The 22,734-nt window shown below is 37.1% G+C and overlaps 1 protein-coding gene across 3 annotated transcripts in view; it reads left to right on the top strand.

Moving 5' to 3' along the window:
* Nucleotides 1-22,734, top strand: part of LOC120535177 (collagen alpha-1(XXVII) chain B-like) — a 391,818-nt gene that overhangs the window by 135,605 nt on the left and 233,479 nt on the right. For all 3 annotated transcript variants that reach the window (XM_039762832.1, XM_039762833.1, XM_039762834.1), the window contains exons 8-10: nt 13,463-13,507; nt 14,352-14,405; nt 21,540-21,584. In XM_039762832.1, the coding sequence (XP_039618766.1) occupies nt 13,463-13,507; nt 14,352-14,405; nt 21,540-21,584 (144 nt within the window). The remainder of the gene's footprint in view (nt 1-13,462; nt 13,508-14,351; nt 14,406-21,539; nt 21,585-22,734) is intronic.

The following is a 22,734-nucleotide window of genomic DNA, read 5'->3' as shown; positions in this document are numbered from 1 at the left end:
TCTTGCATGAGTCGCCAATCGACGTACTAGCCATAATGTTACAAAACAATGTGTTTTATACAGTAGTGTTTTTTTAGCTTTACAATTTAACTTCATTCACACTGACTGCACATGTTTTGCATTAAAACTTCTGTGGTAAAACAAAAAAAAAGATTAAAAAAATATCAAAAGCTGATGGAAAAAATATTAGAAGGAACAATTTATGCTAAATTGCTTTTGGCAGTGAATCAGGAGGTTAGACCATAGATGGCCTATGGCCCGAAAGAAGGGAAAAAGGGAGAATGACTCTGGTGTAACAACACTGCCGTGATTCACATGCTGCCAAGTTGTGCTGTTCTGAATATAAAATGCAGCTAATCAGGGCCAGACACTCTTTTCGTGGTCTGTGGGCCACTGTTTTTCCTATATATTTTCTTCTATTAGCCTTTTAAGATAAAGGAGAATGGGAGATGGCAGAGTCTAATATCAGATGCAACAATTGCTCGCATTTTTTATAAAGGCTATAAGTCATTGATTAGATTTACAATATTTTTTCATTTGTTTAGTGAATGACCTAGAACTGGCTATTGACTATAATCTGTTTAATTATTTTATTTTCATATTAGACAAGACAGTGACATAGTGGGTAGTTCTGTTGCCTTATAGATCCAGTGTCCGGGGTTCGTTACCAATGTGAATTGTGCTTATTCTTCCTATGTCTGGGTCAGTTTTACTCCTAGTACTCTTATTTTTCTCCTACCTTCCTAAGACATATTGGTTTCACTATTTTCACTGAATTAGTCTTGTGAATCGGTGCATAAATAGCCCTTATGAATGACTAGTGTCCTGTCCTGAACTGTTTCTAACTTGTGCTTAATGCTGCTGAGACAAGTTCTGTCCTACATACTGTTACCCCTTGACTGCAAGTAGAGCGGATTTTTGTGATTATATAATACACTGTTAGTACTTGTCGATAAAAATGAATTGCTCAAAAAAGTTATCCACATACATTTGGTTACTTGTTTATTCATGGCACAAGGTCATTGTATTCAATATTTAGTGGTCTTGTACTAATTTATAGACAACCAGAGGCGGTCAGAAGTGATTAGAACTAATGTAAATATATTACTACAACCAGATGTAAAAAAATGGCTTAGCTCATTTTGTACCAGTGCTGCGATAATATGAGAGCCTGAATAGAAATTAATTTTTTTAACTATAAATAGATAGATAGATAGATAGATAGATAGATAGATAGATAGATAGATAGATAGATAGATAGATAGATAGATAGATAGATAGATAGATAGATAGATAGATACTTTATTAATCCCAAGGGGAAATTCACATAATCCAGCAGCAGTATACTGATACAAAGAAACAATATTAAATTAAATAGTAATAAAAATGAAAAAAATTAAAATAAAATTAATGTTCGATTTACTCCCCCGGGTGGAATTGAAGAGTCGCATAGTGTGGGGGAGGAACGATCTCCTCAGTCTGTCAGTGGAGCAGGACGGTGACAAAAGTCTGTCACTGAAGCTACTCCTCTGCCTGGAGATGATCCTGTTCAGTGGATGCAGTGGATTCTCCATGATTGACAGGAGTTTGCTTAGTGCCCGTCGCTCTGCCACAGATGTTAAACTGTCAGCTTTACTCGTACAATAGAGCCTGCCTTCTTAACAAGTTTGTCCAGGCGTGAGGCGTCTTTCATCTTTATGCTGCCACCCCAGCACACCACCGCGTAGAAGAGGGCACTCTATAAAGAGGAGTAAGTCAGAAATAGTGATGTTTAAAATGTAAAGTGAAATATTTTACACAAGGCAAAATTACACATACCCCAATTTAATAGCATCTTACAGTGCCTGTACAATATATAAATTAATACTCAGGCACACAGTCCTATTACTGTTATACTTTATCATGTATAAAGTCTGGCTACCTAGTCTGTCGGTTTGGTTTAAAATTACATCACAGTGTCTGAGCAGACTTTCAAGTGATAATGATACAGAACATTTAGAAAAGTAGATGTGTACAGATGAGCATAGTTACATCTACTGTTTATCACCTGATTTTTTCATCTAAACAAAGGTCTCTCTCTCTGAATCGGTTCACCAGCATTCTCATTGTCAATGGAAGCAAATTATAATTCTCAAATAAGTGGGCCTTATCTGTTTGTTATTCAATGCAAATTATGTTCACCATACTTTTAGTTAAAACCCTAATCACATTTTCTCATGTATTTTAAATTACACATTACATTTACAGCTTTGCCTAACTGAATGTATCATGTACTCCAAAATAAATAAAAAATATGCTGAATTAATTAGCAGTAGTTATAATACTGGTAAGCTTCCAAACACCGTGGTGCATCGAAAGCCAAATAATCACCGAAATAAACTAATGTCTTCAATTGTACACTTCCCATTGGAGGTGATGGAAAAGATTTGATAAATCCCAGAGCCTGACAACAGCGTTGGACTAATGCAGTATTCTTTCATAGGACAACAGCAGTTTAAAGAATAAAGCAATATAATCATGTATTACTTATTAATATTGTAGATTTGGCAATATGAAATTATCAGATTTTTTTTTTTGTTAATTTATTTTGACGATCCATGAATCACCGAACTAGTTGTCTGTTTGCTCAGGTTCAAAGTTACCAGGAGGTTATCCCTGGCTGCAGTGTATACAAGCCATTAATCAACCATGAACAGGGCTCTAACTTTAAAGAAACATTCTCATTAACACTGGGAAAATACAGAATTACTCAATGTCTACCAAGAGTCCCTTGACTGAACAGACAGTGTGATGCTAAACACTGCATTCTTAGCCTCCTTGCTGCCTTTTATTACATTAAAGAAAACTAGCCGACGTCCACCGTAGCATATGGTGGTGTAAGAATAGCAATGGAAAATGGTGAGAAAGGAATTCAGAAATCAAGAAGAAAGAAATACTTCTTGAAAGATGCAGTTGTGAATAGGTGTTTTGCTGGAGACAACAGATAATGAGTCAAAAGATCTAACCCTAGAAAAAGCCACGTACAACTGACCATGGCTGAAGACTGGTTGTTGTAGATTAACACAAATCTTTGCAAACGTTTGTCCTTGGGACTTGTTGATAGTCATGGAGAAGGTGAGTCTGAATGGGAATTGTGTGCGTTTAAATTTAAAAGGGAGATTGGTGTCGGAAGGAAGGAGCGAGATTCTGGGAATGAAGATTGTTTCAGAATTTTGGATAGCGAACAATTTGCACTCAATAATATTTGTATATATTCGGGTAACGATGAGTCTTGTTCCGTTGCAAAGACCTTTTGATGGCATAATATTTCGAAGGAGCATAACTACGACTCCCACTTTCAAATGAAGGATATGGGGAGGCATGCCAGCTGGTGTGAGGGATCCTGGAATACAGATGATGTTGTACAAAAACCCGTCGACAGAGAAGATGCTGTCGTTCATTTTATAACAAAGTCTGAGGAAACAACCGTCGCGGTATAATGAAAATAGCAAGGAGTGAAACCAATAGCAAGGAGTGAAACCAATGCCAATGGTCGAGAGAGTACCTTCCTGTAGCAGGCTATGGAAAAGACTCCCAGGCGCACACATGGCCGAAGTGAAAGGTCACGTGGTCAGGCTAGATATAGGGCGGTGACATGACACCAATGGGGTCATGAGAGAGGAGTGGGGAACGTGGTACTCTGAAGGAGGAATAGGAATCAAAAAAAGCAGTGTGGGGGTGTATGGGAGGCCGCAGGCAGCGTGGGGAAGGGTTTGGAAGAGGACAAATAGGAAACGAGAAATGCCGTGTGGGCTGCGTGTGGGGGGGGCCAGGTTTGAAGAGGACGCAGGACGAACCAGAAGAGAAATATATGTAAGAGATTATGTTTCAACTCATCTATTTTCCAAACCCTGTTTTCCGAGTGGTGACTTGCAAAGAACTAGACTCTCCCAGCATTATTGATTGCAATTCAGGAACCCACCCAGGCAATGTTGCCATTCATTTATAGTGTGCTGTGATTTCCCAGCAGATACTTTTTTATTTAAATGGAACTGAGACTCCAATATACAGTACCTTTTTGATAGCTACACATTAATGTGCGGTGTTATGAATAGACTAATAACCAGACAGCAGGGTTTGTATATGTTTTTTGACACAGCCAATTATCCTCCTATTTACAAAACTATATGGGTTATTAGAGCTGGAGTCAGTGGACAATGAGTGTGAGACATGACACAAATCTTTTAAAACGTATATTTTTACTGAAATATTTAAGTAGTTTTGTTCAACCTAAGCCCACCTAAATAATGCAAAATTAGACAAACTACACACAAAAGAAGAGAGTTACTGTATATTTAAAAAATCCATATGCTTGGTTATCTGGGGATACATGCTGCCATCTTAAATATCATTAGTGTGATGTCATATACTGTACAATGTTGACATCAAACCATGTGATCGACAATGGGAGCACTTGCCAACAAGCTGGTAGTGGTCATGAGAAAAAAGCAATATAATGGCAGTAATTCTATTAAAATAACAATAACAAATAATCCTAAAAAAAATCCTATTAAGAAAGCAGAAAACAGTACATGTTCACAGTAGTTATCAATTGATTTATATTCTATTGAAACCTGGAGATTGGTTCATGTTGATGATTTATTATGGCTTTTAAGAAATAAAAAAACATCAAAACAGAAAGGTTTATTATTTATTATTCTTTGAAATTACTGGAAAAATACTTAGTGTTGACAAGAAAAAATCTCGGTCATCCATCATCTGTTGACATAAGCTGACGGTGTTAGTCAGCTGTATTTTACAAAATGAGACATTGAAAAAAATCATTTCAGTATATGCTCCTATATACTGTGTATGTCACATTTTAGAGAATCTAACTAAGCTGTATAAATATCAGTTATAATTTAATGATCAGATTACATTTCTGGTTTTGCTGTGTACACAGCAGTTAAAAAATCTGTTCTGTGCTGCACATGCATTAGTTAGGCAAAGATGCGTGAGCTGGAAATAAAACATTTTGGTGTCCCTCATACATAACAAAGACATCCAGGTTCCAGTGTAAACTCAAGTGTGGGTAGTTGCCATTGATGAACTTGTACCACACTCAGAATTGGTTTATACTTAGCTGTTGATACTTTTTAAGCCCATGTCACATTTGATGGTTTTTCCAGCGATTTTCAGGTGTAGTCTCCATTTTCATAATCTTAGTGAGCCTGAGGCAGTCAATAGAGCACTCCTGTGAATCCAGTTGCATTATGTGACATACCCACTGACTCACATCTAGCTGAGACCTTCTCCAACAGAATCAAACCGGTTTTAATTTGTCTTTAATTGTAGGGGTGGTGTTTGTGTACATGATAACTGACAGCCAATGAATGTTTATCTGGAAGTACAATGCATATAATGTTGCAATGAGGAATAAGGAATGCAGGTGTTTTGGACCACACAACATCTGTCTAATATCTCGTGTTTTACCATGGATAAATGAAAACAAAAACCAGGGCACACTACATTTTCCTAGTTATAGACTTTTCCTCTGTTCATGTATCTATTATCCATCAGAGGGTGTTTGCATTAGGAACAATTGCTTCTAAATTGACCTTGCCTCTTGCTGGACATCTCCTGATTCCTTTTCTTTTTCTGTCTTTTAAAATTGTCAGTGGTGAGGATCAATGAGGTATCTGGCTCTTACATTGATAAATGCACGATACAGTACAACTGGTCTGAGCACGGATGCACCCAGGTCCAATCCACAACCTTAGTCTTTCTTCTTCATAATGGGGTCAATGCTGTGCTGTTCCCTCACTTTCTGGTCCTCGTAGGCTCCTTTATTAATTTGCTTTTGCTACTAATTTTAATGTGGCAGGGTTGGATTGGATTGTGTTTTGGGTTGATAGAATTGGGGATGGACTCCAAGCAAGGGCGTTTACCTTATTATAATTCCAGTCAGAATGACTTTTGCTTCCTTTTAAAGTGTTTGCTTTGTACTTCGATAAAAAATAATCACCAAAAAAAACACACAAGAAAAAAGGCAGAGATTGCAGCTGAACTCAGCATAGCTGTTGACCCTTCATATACTGTAGCACCGGCTCCATCAAGCAATGTGCTGTTGGCTGTCACAAAAAACGGCAAGCACAGTTGTGATCTAAGGTCAGAATGCAGTTGGAGAATCTGACATGTCAATCAATTTAACTGAGTAAATTGATTGGGTCTGGCGATGTCAGTAAGTCTGACATATCCAGTTACTAGAAGTCACATAATATGACATCAGCTTTAGAATCTCAAATTTTTCGGGCTTTACAACATGGTGCCAGATGATTATTTTGCTTTGATCGAGTAATAGTGCATAAATATTGACAAATAGCAAAAACAGAACAAAGATGTGTAAAACAGAACAAAGCCAAATGAGGTGAGAAAAAAACATTAATCTCTGTTGCAGGAAACATGATTTAAAACTATCAAACCTTAAGACCTGAAATGAAAAAGTGGCTATTTGCTACACAAATTGCCTGTATTATTTACCCAGATCTAATGATTAAGCTAGCATCAGTATGTTTAAAATACAAAAAAAAGAGCAATTAATTTTGTCTAACATACCTTGTCTTTTTCAAAATGTTGTCAAGATGAGTTTTAAATGCTGCTTTAAACCACACTACTCAATATTTGTACCATAAATCTAAAATTGTAAAAAATAATTTTGAAACATCTGTATGAAGTATAATTTAAGCTATCTTCCGTCAATTCCCCTGTGTATTCAAGAATAGATTTCAAAATAACATACTAATATAGCTGGGGCCTGAGCTCCAGCCTATCATGGCAGTACACTCACCCGCACAGCTACACTCATTTATATTAGGACCGTTTCAACTAATTAATTAACATAAAACAAGATTCATGGAGGAATATCTATGCAGTCTAAAGACAACTCAGGTGGGTGTCCCCGAGTCCAGGTTTGAACTCCCAGGCTCAGGTGCTATGCAACCGCAGTACTAATCTCTCTATCACTATGTCTCCCTGCATAAAAATAGCTTATTATTCTTTTATATTTGATAGTAGCTTTTATTCTAGGTAACTTAGAAAAATAATTGATACATTAAGACTTCATACTATTGAAAAGCAAAATTTGAAAAAGCCCTGGAGGTGTGCACCTTTTTTCTCCATTTTTAAACAGAGTAGCCACCTTATTAGATACACCGGGCTTTCCCACTTAATAGATAGCTCAAATAGTGACAGGATTATATGGCTATATATTGCTTTTTAAAGCCAATACGGAGATTCCAATAAATCATGTGTGTTTGCAGTTCCAAAAGCAGAATATAAAAGACAAAAATAAAGGAATAGAAACAAAATAAAAGAATTATAAGTAACATCTGTTTTTAGGCTTAGGTCATGGCTTGCATAAAATATAGAAATAAATATTATGAAGAAAAATATATTAATTATTAAACATAGCTCAGGAAAGATTAACTGGGTGTTGTACATGTGAAGCAACAGAAAGAATCAATAAAGTGTTAGAATACATCCAACTCACATACGACAGTTTCTGTGATTAGCAAAGAGCATACATACAGTGTGATTGTAGTTCAGCCATTCTAGAACATTTTCACCCTCTTTGGTGTTTTTTACGCCTGCTGCAGCATTTATGTAGGACAATCATATCCTTGTTAGGGTCTTAGATCAGCTATAGCAGTGGTTCTCAAAGTGTGGTGCTCAGAGGACCAGTGGTCATGGATTAAATGGTCTGCAAAGTGACAGTTGTCAGGTCTCAATAGTTGTATTTATATCGATATGTTACTTCCTTTATGTAGTGTAGAAAAGGCGCTATATAGGCGCCTGACCCGACACTGAAAGACACAGAGGCACGTATAAAAAGTACAATTACTTTTATTTTTTTCTTCCCCGTGCCACACAGCCCAAACACAGTCCCAAAGCACGAAACTCACAACAAACCACAATTCTCCACCTCGCTCCACCACACCTCCCGGACAAGCTTCGTCTCCTTCCTCCCAACTCTGGCTCACTGAGTGGTGGGGGCTGGGCCCTTTTATAGCCCACCCGGAAGCGTTCCAGGTGATTAACCACCTGGTCCTAATTGCACTTCCGGGTGGGGCTGCAGGCTCGTCCAGCCGGGCTGTGGGAAGCAGGCAGCTCCCCCTAGCGGCCACGCCGGGCCCCAACCAAGCTGTGGAGGACTCCATCTCCCATGGAGCCCTGCGGGTGGTTGGGAAAACAGCGTTGGCCAGGGAGGCTGCCACCAAGCGTCCCGGGGGAGGTACTGGACTGTCCATGGCGGCTTCCCCGGAACATAAGCAGCTGAGGCGTCCCTGCCGGGCATGGGACCCAGCTGTCCTTCACAGTAGTTACACAGTTTTAAAACCTAAGCCACGTCTGCTGTTCACTCACACAAAACTCTAATTTATCCACCTGTTATATAGTATGAGCATTTAGTCATTGATCGACAGTATAGTATTCATCACATTTTAAAAACATCACAGTTTCTCCCTCTAGCGTTTTGTTCACTTCTCTCTCTCTTAATGTGTCTCCTTCTCTCTTTCTTTCTCTGGCTCCCCCTCTCCCTAAAGTTTGACAGTACACCCTAATTCATTTGTGGCATGTCCTTTCAAATCCTCTAGGACACAGTCAATTCCCAGTATGAATTTTATTTTTTTAACTTTTACATTTTGTGTCTCTATAACAAATGCTTCCAGCTTTCCTACTGACAATAACAACATTTAATTGTATCTCGCCCACTATCCTTGCAACCACTTCCATCTTCAAACTCTATTTCTCCTCCATCCAAGAAGGTTAGTTTAAGTCAACTTTGAGGTCAGTGTTGCATACAATACGAGAGCGTACAGGTGCAGTTTGTCTCAGAAAGGCGTTTATTTCTGAACCACTAATCCCGCCAGAAACTCACCCTCTAACCTCAAACACTTTACGGCAAACAAGAATACACTGTCGTAAAATGTACATATTGCAAACTTAACAGTCAGTATGACCCTAAGTGAAGACAATCGCATAATTCTGTCTGCTGCTGTATCATTGCTGACAGTCTCTGCCTTCCATAACACTGTCTTTAACGGCTTATTATGGGTCACTAGCTAAAATCTGAGATTTTAAGATGCAGATCTTTCCACTGTATTTTAGTATTTGTCAAAATATACACAGGCAGTAAAATGAATGTAATCACTGGAACACAGAATTTAACACTGAATATTGGCAGTATGTGGTCTCATCTATATTATGTATCTTTGACTTTAGAAAAGTTGTCCTTGGTCTGAAACACTTAGAGAGCCACTTTACTAGAACACTAAGTCATATTCTAGTTTTTGGCTTCAAGATATCAGCTAGGATATGACAAATGTTTTCCTTCTAGCCAGTTTTTAGGTAGTACAAATACACATTGGAACAATTATAGAAGCAGCATTTACATATCCAAAAATGTTTATAAATGTTTAAATTATTTCAGTATTTTTGTAATACAGTGCACATCTCATGAAATAAAAGACATCAAAACATATTTTAACGTTTTAAGGATGAAATGTTTCCTAATTGTTTTTAACTGAACTCTATAAGAAGTAACATTCTGTGTTTTTGGCTATCCTTAGATTTGTATATAGTAATTTAGATTTTTGGATATTTCCTGGAAATTAAGCTGAATCTGTCATGGTCAGGTTTTGCTGAGACTTACAAAATCAAAATGTGCTGAAATGCACAATTGTACATCCTAGCCAATTACAATAAGAAACTTGCTTACAGCACTAGAACACTAACCCAGGATGAAGAAAACCAAATCTTTGTGGTTTTAGTGGAGTTCATTCATGTGTCTGCCCAGTCTCATGGATTATTCAGATGAACATTATTGAGTCTGTGACTGGATGAACATTTCCAAATTATGTTGGGAATAAACCTGAAACCTAAACCTACACATGTTATTGTAAAAACAAAAGGAAATTAAATTTTGTCTGTTTTATGAATTGTGTAGGGGTTTTTTTTTTACCCAGGAGTATGGAATTGTCTCTTAGAACCACTTAAAAAACCGATGACACTACTTTTCACTATAGTGTCACAACTGTATACTTTGATGTCGGTGATATTTTCTTTGTGGTTACAGATCAGAAGCCAAAAATACAAATGGAAAAGTATATCTTAAGAAAAAAGCACTCCCTCAACAGACAGGGAAGTTGCATCTAAAATATGTCTACAAAAGCATAACTAGACCAGTCACAAGAAATGTTGCGTTTTTTCTTCGGCAGGAAATCTATGGAACATACGCAGAATATAGAAAATGGGCATGCAGTTTGTTTTGATGCCAATCTAAAAATCAAACAATAGTTATGCCACAAAATTTGTTAATAATGAGGTTTCTGGTTTTATTACCTCAATTGACACACCATTATAATTGTAGATGTAAGGGAATAATTTTGCTTTTTGAGTTTGTTTTGGTAAACGTGTCATCTTAATGTATACAAAATATAAACTTTTAAATTGAAAAAGAGATCTATGCTGGAAAGTAATAATAACCTTCAGAGCAATAAAAAGCAGTATGCATCTTCAGAACTTTAAACAGTGATGTCAACTTATCAAGGCCATAATTTTAATCTTACAGTCTTCAAATAGAGGAGACCTTTTTATATACTGTAAGTAGTGGAGGTGGCTTTTTTTTCAAATTCTTCCATGTATGGCTCTATTGTAACCTCAAATGAACAGGATGCTAATGATCACCAATTCAGTTTTCAATAAGTACATTTTATTTGCTTAAGATATTGCACTTGTGCACTGATTTTTTTATATTAGTCTTGAGAAAATACTTCATTGGCATGTGTTTTGCTAATGTAAATGAATATAGATTTGTGTTTGATGGTGTTAGAATTAACCACTATTTCAATGTTTGTCTTTAATGTGTGCGTCCTCACATATATTAAGAGACATGTTCTTTCCATCAAATAATAGGTTTCTCAGACATGAAGCTTGTAACAGATTCAAATTCAAACAGTTTACCTTTTCAGTTTTAAATATGAAAGAATATTTTTAATAATTAACGAGGTGTTACAGTAGCATTGCTGTAAAATACATTTAGTCTATAAAAATGTCAATGGAAAGGTTACAACATCGTGTACTTTGCACTGTATAACGACAGAAATAATGTTGTTGCTTCATTAATCCAGTGGTGGTTGGCAGTTACTGCTGCCTCACAACTCAGAAAACGTGGGCTTGATGCTATGTCCAGTCACTGTATGTGTATACAGTAGTTTACATCTTTTCACTTTACTGTAGTCTTCTACGCGGTGGTGTGCTGGGGAGGCAGCTTAAAGAAGAAGGACGTCTCACGCCTGGACAAACTTGTTAGGAAGGCAGGCTCTATTGTAGGAATAAAGCTGGACAGTTTAACATCTGTAGCAGAGCGACGGGCACTGAGCAGGCTCCTGTCAATCATGAAGAATCCACTGCATCCACTGAACAGGATCATCTCCAGACAGAGGAGTAGCTTCAATGACAGACTGCTGTCACCGTCCTGCTCCACTGACAGACTGAGGAGATCGTTCCTCCTCCACACTATGCGACTCTTCAATTCCCCCCGGGGAGTAAATGCTAACATTACTCAAAGTTATTGTCTGTGTTTACATACATTTTTATTACTCTTTAATTTAATTTTTTTTTGTATCGGTATACTGCTGCTGGATTATGTGAATTTCCCCTTGGGATTAATAAAGTATCTATCTATCTATCTATCTATCTATCTATCTATCTATCTATCTATCTATCTATCTATCTATCTAATCTTCCAAGGACAAATCTTGTCTCTTTTTATTTATATTTATAGCCAGTAAATCAAGGGAACACTGAGATATTAAGACTGTCTCATTTTTCTCGGGGATCCATAGTTTTCCATCCAAATCTGAAGGATGTGCATGTTAGGGTAACTGGCTGGTGTAAACTAACCTAGTATGTGCAAGTTTGGGTATATGCTTTACAATACACTGACTCCCCATCCAGGGACTTTCTTTCCTTGCAGTCAGTTCTACCAGTGTAAGCTCTAGTATTATATGACCCTAAGATTTAATTCAGCAGGTTGAACAGATGGATAATTGAACATCAATAAAATAAAGCAAGAAAAGAACAAAGAAAGAAAATGCATGTTATTTGTCTATGATTGTGCCTGGCCCCTCCATTAAACTATTGGGTGGTAACCCAATTTATTGCCTTCACGTTGTTTCATTTGTCTTTCCTGTGAGAAACACACTTTCACCAGATGCTTGCCACTGAACATCACCCTCAGAACCCTTCCCAGGAGTGGGCCCCTGTATTTCCACTTAGTGATTTATACAAGTATACATATATGGATACCTTGACACAGTCACCTAATTCAGTTTAGGGAGTTGGGGGTCACAGTCTAACACTGGAAGCAAGGTGGAAACCAACCCTGAAACGACTTCCAGTCTGTATCATGGCATATACTCATCCACAGACAATGGGAGTTTCCAGTGGGAAGGCCACTCAGATGAAAGTAGAATGTAGAAATTGCACATAACTAATGGTTTGGAACAGGAATCAAATCCAAGATATATGATCCATAAAGCAGCAGCATTATTTATATAGCTCACACAGTGCAAGGAACATGATAAATATAATAATATAGTACATTTGCACGCAGCATTTTTGCAAACCTAATCTATGATGATGCAGCAATACTAGATACAGTATTTATATTAAACTATACTTTCACAATTAAGGTGCTATTTATTCATAAAGTGGTACTTTTATACCTTGGCACAAAATCTATTTATGAATATATAGGTATGTTTCTTCCTCATTATGCGTTTTAGCAGTTCCAAGCTGGACCTGTTTAAAGCGTGTGGTTTTATGACTGAGTGCACCTCGCAATTCCATAGTTCCTGCCCTGACCCTGGTGCTCCTTGAGACAGGCTCTGGACATCTGTGACCCTATATTGTATTCCAATATGTCATTGATTATTTTGATATGATAGCTGGTAAAACATGTTTCAGAATGGAGTGGCAGAATAGGCAGTGAAAGTGAAAGAGAGCCTGTCATAAGATGGCTTATTTGAATGTTTCTTTCTTGATACTGTTACAACCGAAAATATTCTCAGTCTTTGGCAAAAATCATTTGTTCATGGCTATACTATACAGTATATGTCATAACAGTTGCACTCTTGGTCGTTCTATGACAAATATCCCTTTCAAACAGACACCAGAGAAGGTATATTTTTGTATATTTTATATCTGATGATGTAATTGTTATATCTGTATTTCTAAATACAGTGTGTGAAGGGTTTAAATATAATGTAATACTCTTTTTTCATCTAAGAGCTGTTTTATCTGTATTTGAATTATATGAAATGGATTGCTTTAAACCTTTACAGCATTAGTTGCCTAAAAATGGCAGAAGTCAAACAATTTAAATTACAGTTAAGTTTATAATCACCTCTTCTTTGCTCCTTAGGGCCAAAAAGGCTACCCTGGTCCACCAGGACATCCTGGAGAATCAGTAAGTGCCCATTCCTGCAGTGATATGTTTTTTTTTTTTATCTTCATAGTATTATTTCATGTACATAATATTATTTTACTTTGCACTAACTTTTACTTTAGATGTAAAAATTGTGCTACTGTTTATCTATAGTGCATAAATCTTTTGATGTTTATTTGTTAGCATTTGGGGTGTATTTTATTTTATCATAGCTTTGTCATTTTTGTCATTAACAGTCTTATAGACCACATATTATACCCAGTGGAATATTTGGAGTTCTTACTTTCAGTATTCCAAAAGCCTTGTATAATCTGAGCTCCACGAAGAATCAAATGCAGTACATTTGTAACTGTATTTTGCATATCACATACTGTATGGTAACATTAGTTTCTGTGGCGATACTGGGATGCCTTTCTAAAAACTGAAGCTTGGATGTTTCTTAATATGCAGTATTTGGTAAAGCCTGAGTGCTGGGTTTGAATGAATGATCATCTGTTACTTCAGCAGAGCCTATGTAAGGAATATTTTGCATGAAAGTATTTGCACTTAAAGATTTCTGGCAATGCCCTTCCTGTTGGCACAGTTCTATGTGGTTTACACTTCAGTCTGGCACATTTAGAAAACTCACAAAAAATAGTACCCTGTTTTAGGATGTAGTCCACTGTCCAAAACTAATACTAGTGAAATAAAGATCTTTTATTTTAAAATGTTATATTTTATTATTTTTTAATTTAAGGTGTTTTAAAAAATAGGATTTTGTTTAAAAAAATAAAATAATAAGAAGAAGAAATAAATAAATAAACTTTTTTTGTTTATTTGACTGTGAGGTGATGTTGTTCCTGTCTGTTTGCCTTTTTTCCTTTAGGGAGAACGTGGTCCAGATGGAAGCCCAGGTGCCAAGGGTTATCCTGGCAGGCAGGTGCAGTAAATCTTGTTATACGGCGCTGACTAATGCGCAGAGTAATGATTCATTTAAGCAAGAAGTTTAGATTAAGTTACTCACAGTGGTTTTGTGCTCTTCAGAACAGTGAAACAGAAATAAATTATTACTAGGGGCCACACACTGTGCTTCCATTTTCTTTACCTTCTCAAATAGTTAACTTCATTTTGGGTTTCCCATCAGCAAACTTTGCACTTATGTAGGGTACAGTAAGTGGTACATGAAGGGAGGTATAGGGCAGATTTTCAGTCTCATGTTGTCTTTCCTCTCATTCAATAAAGCTTATGCTCAAAACCAACTTTAACCATGTCCACTCCCGCTGACTTCAGTAAGATTACATCCAGCATGCTTAATGACTTAAATTTTAATAATGTTTATTAATTACATTAAAAAGACCCACAATTCAACATACTTAAAAAATCTATATAAATCATCCATTTTCCAACCCGCTGAATCCGAACACAGAGGTCTGCTGGAGCCAATCCCAGCCAACACAGGAACAAACCCCAGGCAGGGCACCAGCCCACCGCAGAACACACACCAGGGACAATTTAGAATCGCCAATCCACCTAACCTGCATGTCTTTGGACTGGGGGAGGAAACCAGAGCGCCCGCTCACAGACACAGGGAGAACATGCAAACTCCACACAGGGAGGACCCGGGAAGCAGACCCAGGTCTCCTAAATGCGAGGCAGCAGCACTACCACTGCGCCACTCTCCAGATAAATCCAGTAACACAAAAAGAACTCAGAACAAAAATGCCAAAACCTACACAACAAATTTTCCAAACAATGTAATTAGTTTAAAATCTAGAAAAGCAAAAACCTTAATGTTACAGTTTGCCTAAAGCATGGTAATCCCTTAAATCAGCTTCAAGCAATACCATCTGAGGATGCCCTGCTTCCTTAGGTGCACCATACATACTAATAAAAGCACAAACTTCATCCATCCATCCATCCATTATCCAGCCCACTATATATCCTAACTACAGGGTCACGGGGGTCTGCTGGAGCCGATCCCAGCCAACACAGGGCGCAAGGCAGGAAACAAACCCCGGGCAGGGCGCCAGCCCACCGCAAGCACAAACTTTATTAACACAATTAAACGCTAGCCTTAACAGTTGGTTTTGCCGTTCTGTCTGTCTGTGTCTCTCACTCACTATTCTGACTTTTTCCTGTTTTACATTTTTGCATATCTTCTCATCATTTTCTGTTGCACGTTCCCAGTGGCCACTTTACTTTTACAAAGTGACCATAACAGATAGGTACTGAAAAAGGAGTTTGAGTATTTAACTGAGGAGATTCTCCAACCATGTGTTAAGTGTGTTAAAAGCTATGACTTGTGAAACTGGGAAAAGGGAGCTACGAACAACATCCTCCAGTGAGCCATTCAGATAAATAGTTTGTGTTTTTGTAATTTAAATGCAATGTATACAGTACTTTGTATAGTGGGATATGTTCAACAGTTTTTGAACTGCTGTCCACATACATAATATTTGTTAATTATTGAATTTATAAATTTAAAAAAATATTGTTACAAAAATGCTGCGTTACAAAAATAACTTTCAAAGATCACAAAAGGCATAGAAGGTGATGCTTTTAAAAGACAACCCCAAAAGTGAACAGTGTCCCGATCTGGAATTCAAGAGGCAAATTAAACTAATCCAGTAAATCACAAAAAGCACAATAACAATAATCACAAGAGAAACTCACCACTTCTACAAGCGCATTCAGACGGGAAGTGGGTTTTCCTCAGTCTTTATAGGGCTGAGGGCAGTCCCTTAATAGAGATGAGCAGGTGGTCCTACCTTTACGGAAACCACCCACAAAACACATGGAACATAAAAGAAGATACATAGGTATGTATAAATTAAATCGCCAACAATAGTAATATACTGTAAACAAAGGAATCACAAAATGATCAAGAAAGACGTAAAAATAATATCTGTACACCAGCCACGAGAGGAACCCTGACTGAAATACAACAATATCTAATGAGAAAAGTATGCGTATGTGTTAAAATTATTCAGTGTGACAGACACACATGGATCACATAGGTAGTGCCTTTCAAAATACTCCGAACTGCATATTGGCAAGCAGACGAGAATTATATTTCATAAGCAACTATGTGCAAGTTATGTTTCAATTATACAATTTTAATTTGTTTTGCCGTGGTTCAAAATAAGACAAACCACCACCAAAACAAGATCATTCGGCACAAGTCCAGGTCAAAAGACAAAACAGAATTTCAATAACCTAGAATTCAATAGTAAGACCTTTATTAAAGTTTGTATTACGATAACCAAAATCTAGAATTAAGGTATATTACACAACCCTGGTTATTATTTTATGTATGATGTATGATCTTAAGTAGACTGTGTCCAAGTGACAGTACCACAAATGCTCAAGGTAAAAATCAAAATGACATCATAGTCCATCCATCCATCCATTTTCTAACCCGCTGAATCCGAACACAGGGTCACGGGGGTCCGCTGGAGCCAATCCCAGCCAACACAGGGCACAAGGCAGGAACCAATCCCGAGCAGTGTGCCAACCCACTGCAGGACATTAAAATATAATGTTTATAAAAAGGGTCCTATTAAGAAGCACATTCTAGAGGAGGTGGTGATCAATTCTGATTCTCTAAAAAAACACAAAACTCTTTTTAAAATCCATGAGAAATTTTGCAATAATAATATTTCTTTGCATTTATATATTAATTTTCTCACTACTCAAAGCACTCAGCAATTGGAGGTTAAGGGCCTTACTCAAGTGCCCAACAGAGCAGAGCCCCTATTGGCATTTACAGGATTTGAACCGGCAACCTTCCGATTGCCAGTGCAGATCCCTAGCCTCAGAGCCACCACTCCGCCAGACGTAAGAAGTGCATATGCATATGCTTTAAATACATTTAATCACACTGGTCATTAAAGTGCACAGTTAACAAAATAATCTGTTATGTATCTACCCTGAGCAATGTTGCCCTGGCAAAATAACACAGTTGTCTGTTGGTAGAGGATTTTATAATACATCTTAAAATGGATTACATGCTATAACATCTACACTGTCCCACATTTTAAATACTTGAACCTTAAGAATAGGAAGATTTGATCAGGATTATTATAGTCTATACAAAATACTTGGCTGTATTTGCGTTATAAATGTGAGTAGTGTTGCAGGTGTTATAAACTGTTCATTTATGTCTTTATAATGAGAGCTTAAATATTATCGAGGTTGAAAAGAGACACATAAAGTTGTGACAATGAAATTCAGTAGAAGAGTTGGAAAAAACTGAAATGTTGACTAAATTAGAATGGTGACCATTTGTAAAGACTGAATGTGATATTATAAGCTTAACTCATTTGCAATGCTAGAAGAATAACTAAGAATAAAAATTAGTTTGGATTCTTTATATTTTGATAGCTGTCTTTAACCCTTGTCAGAATATTTGAAAACTACAGATTGTATGGTTATGGTTATTAGAAGAGGTACAGTAAAGTGTACTTCAGAGAACTTCCCAGACGTGATCAGCCAGCCTACCTCATGTTTCAGTTAAATTTGAACAATCATTGTGCTTTTTCACATCCTGTAGTGTTACAATTTGAAATAATGGCATCTTAAAAGTGTTTAATTGGAGTTTTTGATATTAACCAATATACAAATATTTTGTAATGTCAAAAATAAAAATAAATTTACAGTGGTGTGAAAAACTATTTGCCCCCTTCTTGATTTCTTATTCTTTTGCATGTTTATCACACAAAATGTTTCTGATCATCAAACACATTTAACCACTAGTCAAATATAACACAAGTAAACACAAAATGCAGTTTTTAAATGATGGTTTTTATTATTTAGGGAGAAAAAAAATCCAAACCTACATGGCCCTGTGTGAAAAAGTAATTGCCCCCTGAACCTAATAACTGGTTGGGCCACCCTTAGCAGCAATAACTGCAATCAAGCGTTTGCGATAACTTGCAATGAGTCTTTTACAGCACTCTGGAGGAATTTTGGCCCACTCATCTTTGCAGAATTGTTGTAATTCAGCTTTATTTGAGGGTTTTCTAGCATGAACCGCCTTTTTAAGGTCATGCCATAGCATCTCAATTGGATTCAGGTCAGGACTTTGACTAGGCCACTCCAAAGTCTTCATTTTGTTTTTCTTCAGCCATTCAGAGGTGGATTTGCTGGTGTGTTTTGGGTCATTGTCCTGTTGCAGCACCCAAGATCGCTTCAGCTTGAGTTAGACTAGATGGTGAGAAATAGCTTACTGAAGAGTTTTGGATTTGACTAGAAAGCATTATGGATTGAAGCCTTGTGTTAGGAGTGTATTATGCAGACAACATTTTCACTTCTTTTAAATAATATTAAAAAGGGAAGTTTATGTGGGGAGATTACAGTCATGGTGAACTTTAATTATTTAAAAATTATTTTGGTAGCACAAGATCAGGATTTTTTTGGAAGCGATCAATAGCACAGTATGTTAAATTACTAAAGTGGGGGGAAGCCTGTCTCGATTTAGTATTCTGTAATAGTCAAGAAAGGATTCATGGGATAGATGTGATTCAACAATTAGGGTATACTGACCATGGCCGGATAAGGTGGGTGCTATTGATGCTGCAGCGTTAGGCCCATTCCTGAAATAGGCCCAGATGAAAATAGACGAGAATTTTCCGGAAGCTGAACAGTTTCCTTTGCTATATTAACCTCAAAATAATTCTTAGAATGAAATTTGGAGTCCGACTTTCAGACGCCTAGACAGAGTGTTATTTATTATACAGTTACTATTGCTCTTTGCGCTGTGACGTAACTACAACGTCGTTGTGTTTATTGTTAACCAAAGATTTCAAGTTAATGCTATCAATTTTACATTAAAGCGTTTAATTAGTAATTTAGCTGCATTTTTTGCAATATCCTAGGGATTTTTGCCACTTTATTATTGTTTAGTAAGTGCCACATAGTAAATTTATCACCTTGAAAGTTAGTTGTACAGTAAAAATCGATGGCTATTTAAATGGTTATCTATAAAGATAAAACTAAAAGGAGAGCTGCGGTCCTCAGTGAGGCAGGAAAGGCTAAGCATGCTGGCACGTATGTGCATTGAGCATGAGCTGCTGTGCAGCCTTGACTTCACTGACACGATCGAAGAATTTGCACTTGCTATGGCTCGAAAAACAGCAATATAAGTAAGCAGCACTAGCGCAGTAGTTAGGACAATCAGACAATCGCTATTGAATGTTGATGTTACATAGTTTGATGTTAATCTCGAGTTGTTACGATACTACATCGTTATTATTATTCATGTTCAATAAAGGCTGGCTGGTTGCGTCAAAAGTAATTAAGGCTCCTTGGTCGGTCTGAGTGCGCATGTACGGTGAGTGTCGAATGCACATGCACCAATGCCGAGAAAAAATAGGCCTTTTTTGAGCTGCAACATCAGGCCCAATTTCGTCTTAATCCGGCCCTGATAGTGATCATTTTGGCACATTGTATATTCAAAAACTAAAACAGTTATATTTAATTTTAATATTTCATTTTATTTGGGTGAATTTTAAGCAGAAGTGGCAAAGCCTAACTATGATAAACTGGGATTAGCTTTAAAGTATGGAAAACCTGAGGAGATGTGGGTCAGGCATAAAAATAACTTGATGTTATTTTAGAGAATATAGGTGAATTGGGATTAGTGAGCTTGTTGGGCTGAATTACCTGTTCTTGTCACAATTACTCTAATGTTGAGTGCTTAATACAAGTTGATTTATGCTTAACACTACATATTGCAACATTTACTTATCCTGTTTCCTTTCTTTTAGACTAATATTGTAACATACTGACGATTTTTGTTTATTTTATTGTTAGTGTAAGGAAGTAGAACTCTGGATCAAGTAAGTGCCTTAGAAAGAAAGAAAAAAAAAAGTAGTTCAGCACTTTTTGTTGTTTGTTTGGTTGTTTGGTTTGATCCTTTTCAGATATTCTAACCAAGCCAGTGCTTGTCTGTTCTTCTTAGATTTGCTGAGTACTACTAAGCAGGGCGTGTGACTTATTTGTGGCTTTTTTTATCATTCCTGCCCAATTCTGTCTTAGCAGGCAATGTCCAGTCTCTGTAAAGCCATCTCGTAGATATGACTGTTGTATTTGCCAGCTACTCTGCAAATGACCTAAGCTTCTACCTTGGAAGTGACAAGTTGACCTTGAGTATTAGAACTTCACAATTACTCTCACTAAAGAATTAGGCAGAGATAAACATTCAGTTTTTACCCTAAGTTAAGTAACTCATGGGAGTTAACTTTTAGTTAAAATGCAAGGAAAAATTAGGAAAATAACATTTAGTCAAGTAGCCTCAAAAAAAAAAAAGAAACAAATTATTAATTTATGTAAATTGAATTTGGTAAAAAATATTGTATATGATAAGAAATAATACTTCACGTGTTTCTGCATGTTTTTAATGTTATTTTACATTTTAAACATGCAGTATACAGCTGGAATTATTTGGCTTTTAGTTTATTTCATTACCATGCAATAACTCATTCAAAAGTCTGTTTTTTATATTTTTTTTTTCCTATAAAACAGTATTGTCAATTTAATCTCAATATATTTGTAGCACAAAAATCAAAGATGATGTTTACACCCATTAATAATAACTGCCTTCTCAAGAACATAACATAATGGCGGCTCAGCATGTACAGGTTCTTCAAAGAGCCAATATGTCTGTCTCATTCTTTGATGCATGGTTAGCCTTACCACACACGATTACTTTGCTCAGCACACCTATCCAAACCTGTCTCTTTATACAGTGATAGAACACTAGCCTGCTGTCATGTATCACACCCTAAGTAATAATTTTAATTTCCCAGTGGACATTTAGTAAATAGTATATTAGACATACAGAATAGCTTATAAAAAAAGGTATCAAAGAAGTATATCAGAGTATAGAAAATGGTTGTTTTTACATCATATTAATTATAATACACTAAAAACTGTATTGAGCTCTGATACTGTATCTTAGAGCAGCCAGTCACAACAAAAAGCAAGTGGCATGTGCTGGTAGTAGAGGACTGTTTTGCTAAGCTTCACTCACATATAACATTTCAAGTTTTGTTCTACTTTTCCTTTGTTCCAGGGTTTGCCAGGACCTGTAGGAGAACTGGGGCCTAAAGGATCTCGGGTAAGTAAGACTGAGAGAAGGTTGTTTCTAATCACATACAGTTGGAATCAGGCATCACTTTAGTCAAAGATTTTTATGTGTTACAAAAACATTTCAACTTTTTTTTTTGTTTTTTAATTTTAGTTCTTAAAAATCGATGTGCAGTAAATTAAGAAAAATGTTTTATTGACTAGACCCAGGATTTAGTAGTAATGCTGGCTAATAGAACCTTGTACAATGTATCTCTCAACCTTTCAGGTGTTGCGACTCACTATTTTCCATGTAAATTTCTTCACGACCCATCTTCCTCCTTGGTATTTCTAGCACTATTGTCTGAGCAGGGGGCTCCCCTGGGTGAATTAAGGGAGATCATGAAAGCAGAGTGGTGACCTACTCCTGATCCACTACCATTGTAAACAATGGCAACTCAAGATCCACTGGGAACAGCCCATGATGACCTAGTGGTTGATAAACACTGCTGTAGGTAAACTATAAGGCCGAATGTTTAGGCTGTATCTTTTGATTAAGAGGAAAACACTAGAGGAATTTCCAGGTTTAGGACCACATCTGGTTGTTATCATGTCCCCACAGAAAATATAACAGTGCTATTATTCTGTACACTACTTAAAAACATTTTTGATTTGTTAGTTCTATGAAGGGGCGGCACGGTGGCGCAGTGGGTAACGCTGCTGCCTCACAGTTAGGTCCTCCCTGTGCGGAGTTTGCATGTTCTCCCTGTGTCTGCGTGGGTTTCTTCCTGGTGCTCCGGTTTCCTCCCACAGTCCAAAGAAATGCAGGTTAGGGGCATTGGCGATTCTAAATTGTCCCTAGTGTGTGTTTGGTGTGCGTGTGTGTGCGCCCTGTGGTGGGCTGGATCCCTGCCTGGGGTTTGTTTCCTGCCTTGTGCCCTGTGTTGCCTGGGATTGGCTCCAGCAGACCCCGTGACCCTGTAGTTAGGATATAGCGGGTTGGATAATGGATAGATGGATGGATAGTTCTATGAACAAACACATTTTCAAAGCCTTGTAATACATTATGTAAAATATACTTCAGTTTGGCACCATATTATAACCAAGCAGCCTGTACATATATCCATCCATCCATCCATTTTCTAACCCGCTGAATCCGAATACAGGGTCACGGGGGTCTGCTGGAGCCAATCCCAGCCAAC

This window comes from Polypterus senegalus, chromosome 9 (assembly GCF_016835505.1).
Source record: "Polypterus senegalus isolate Bchr_013 chromosome 9, ASM1683550v1, whole genome shotgun sequence".
Taxonomy (NCBI): domain Eukaryota; kingdom Metazoa; phylum Chordata; class Cladistia; order Polypteriformes; family Polypteridae; genus Polypterus; species Polypterus senegalus.
This window is presented reverse-complemented; position numbering and strand designations above follow the sequence as displayed.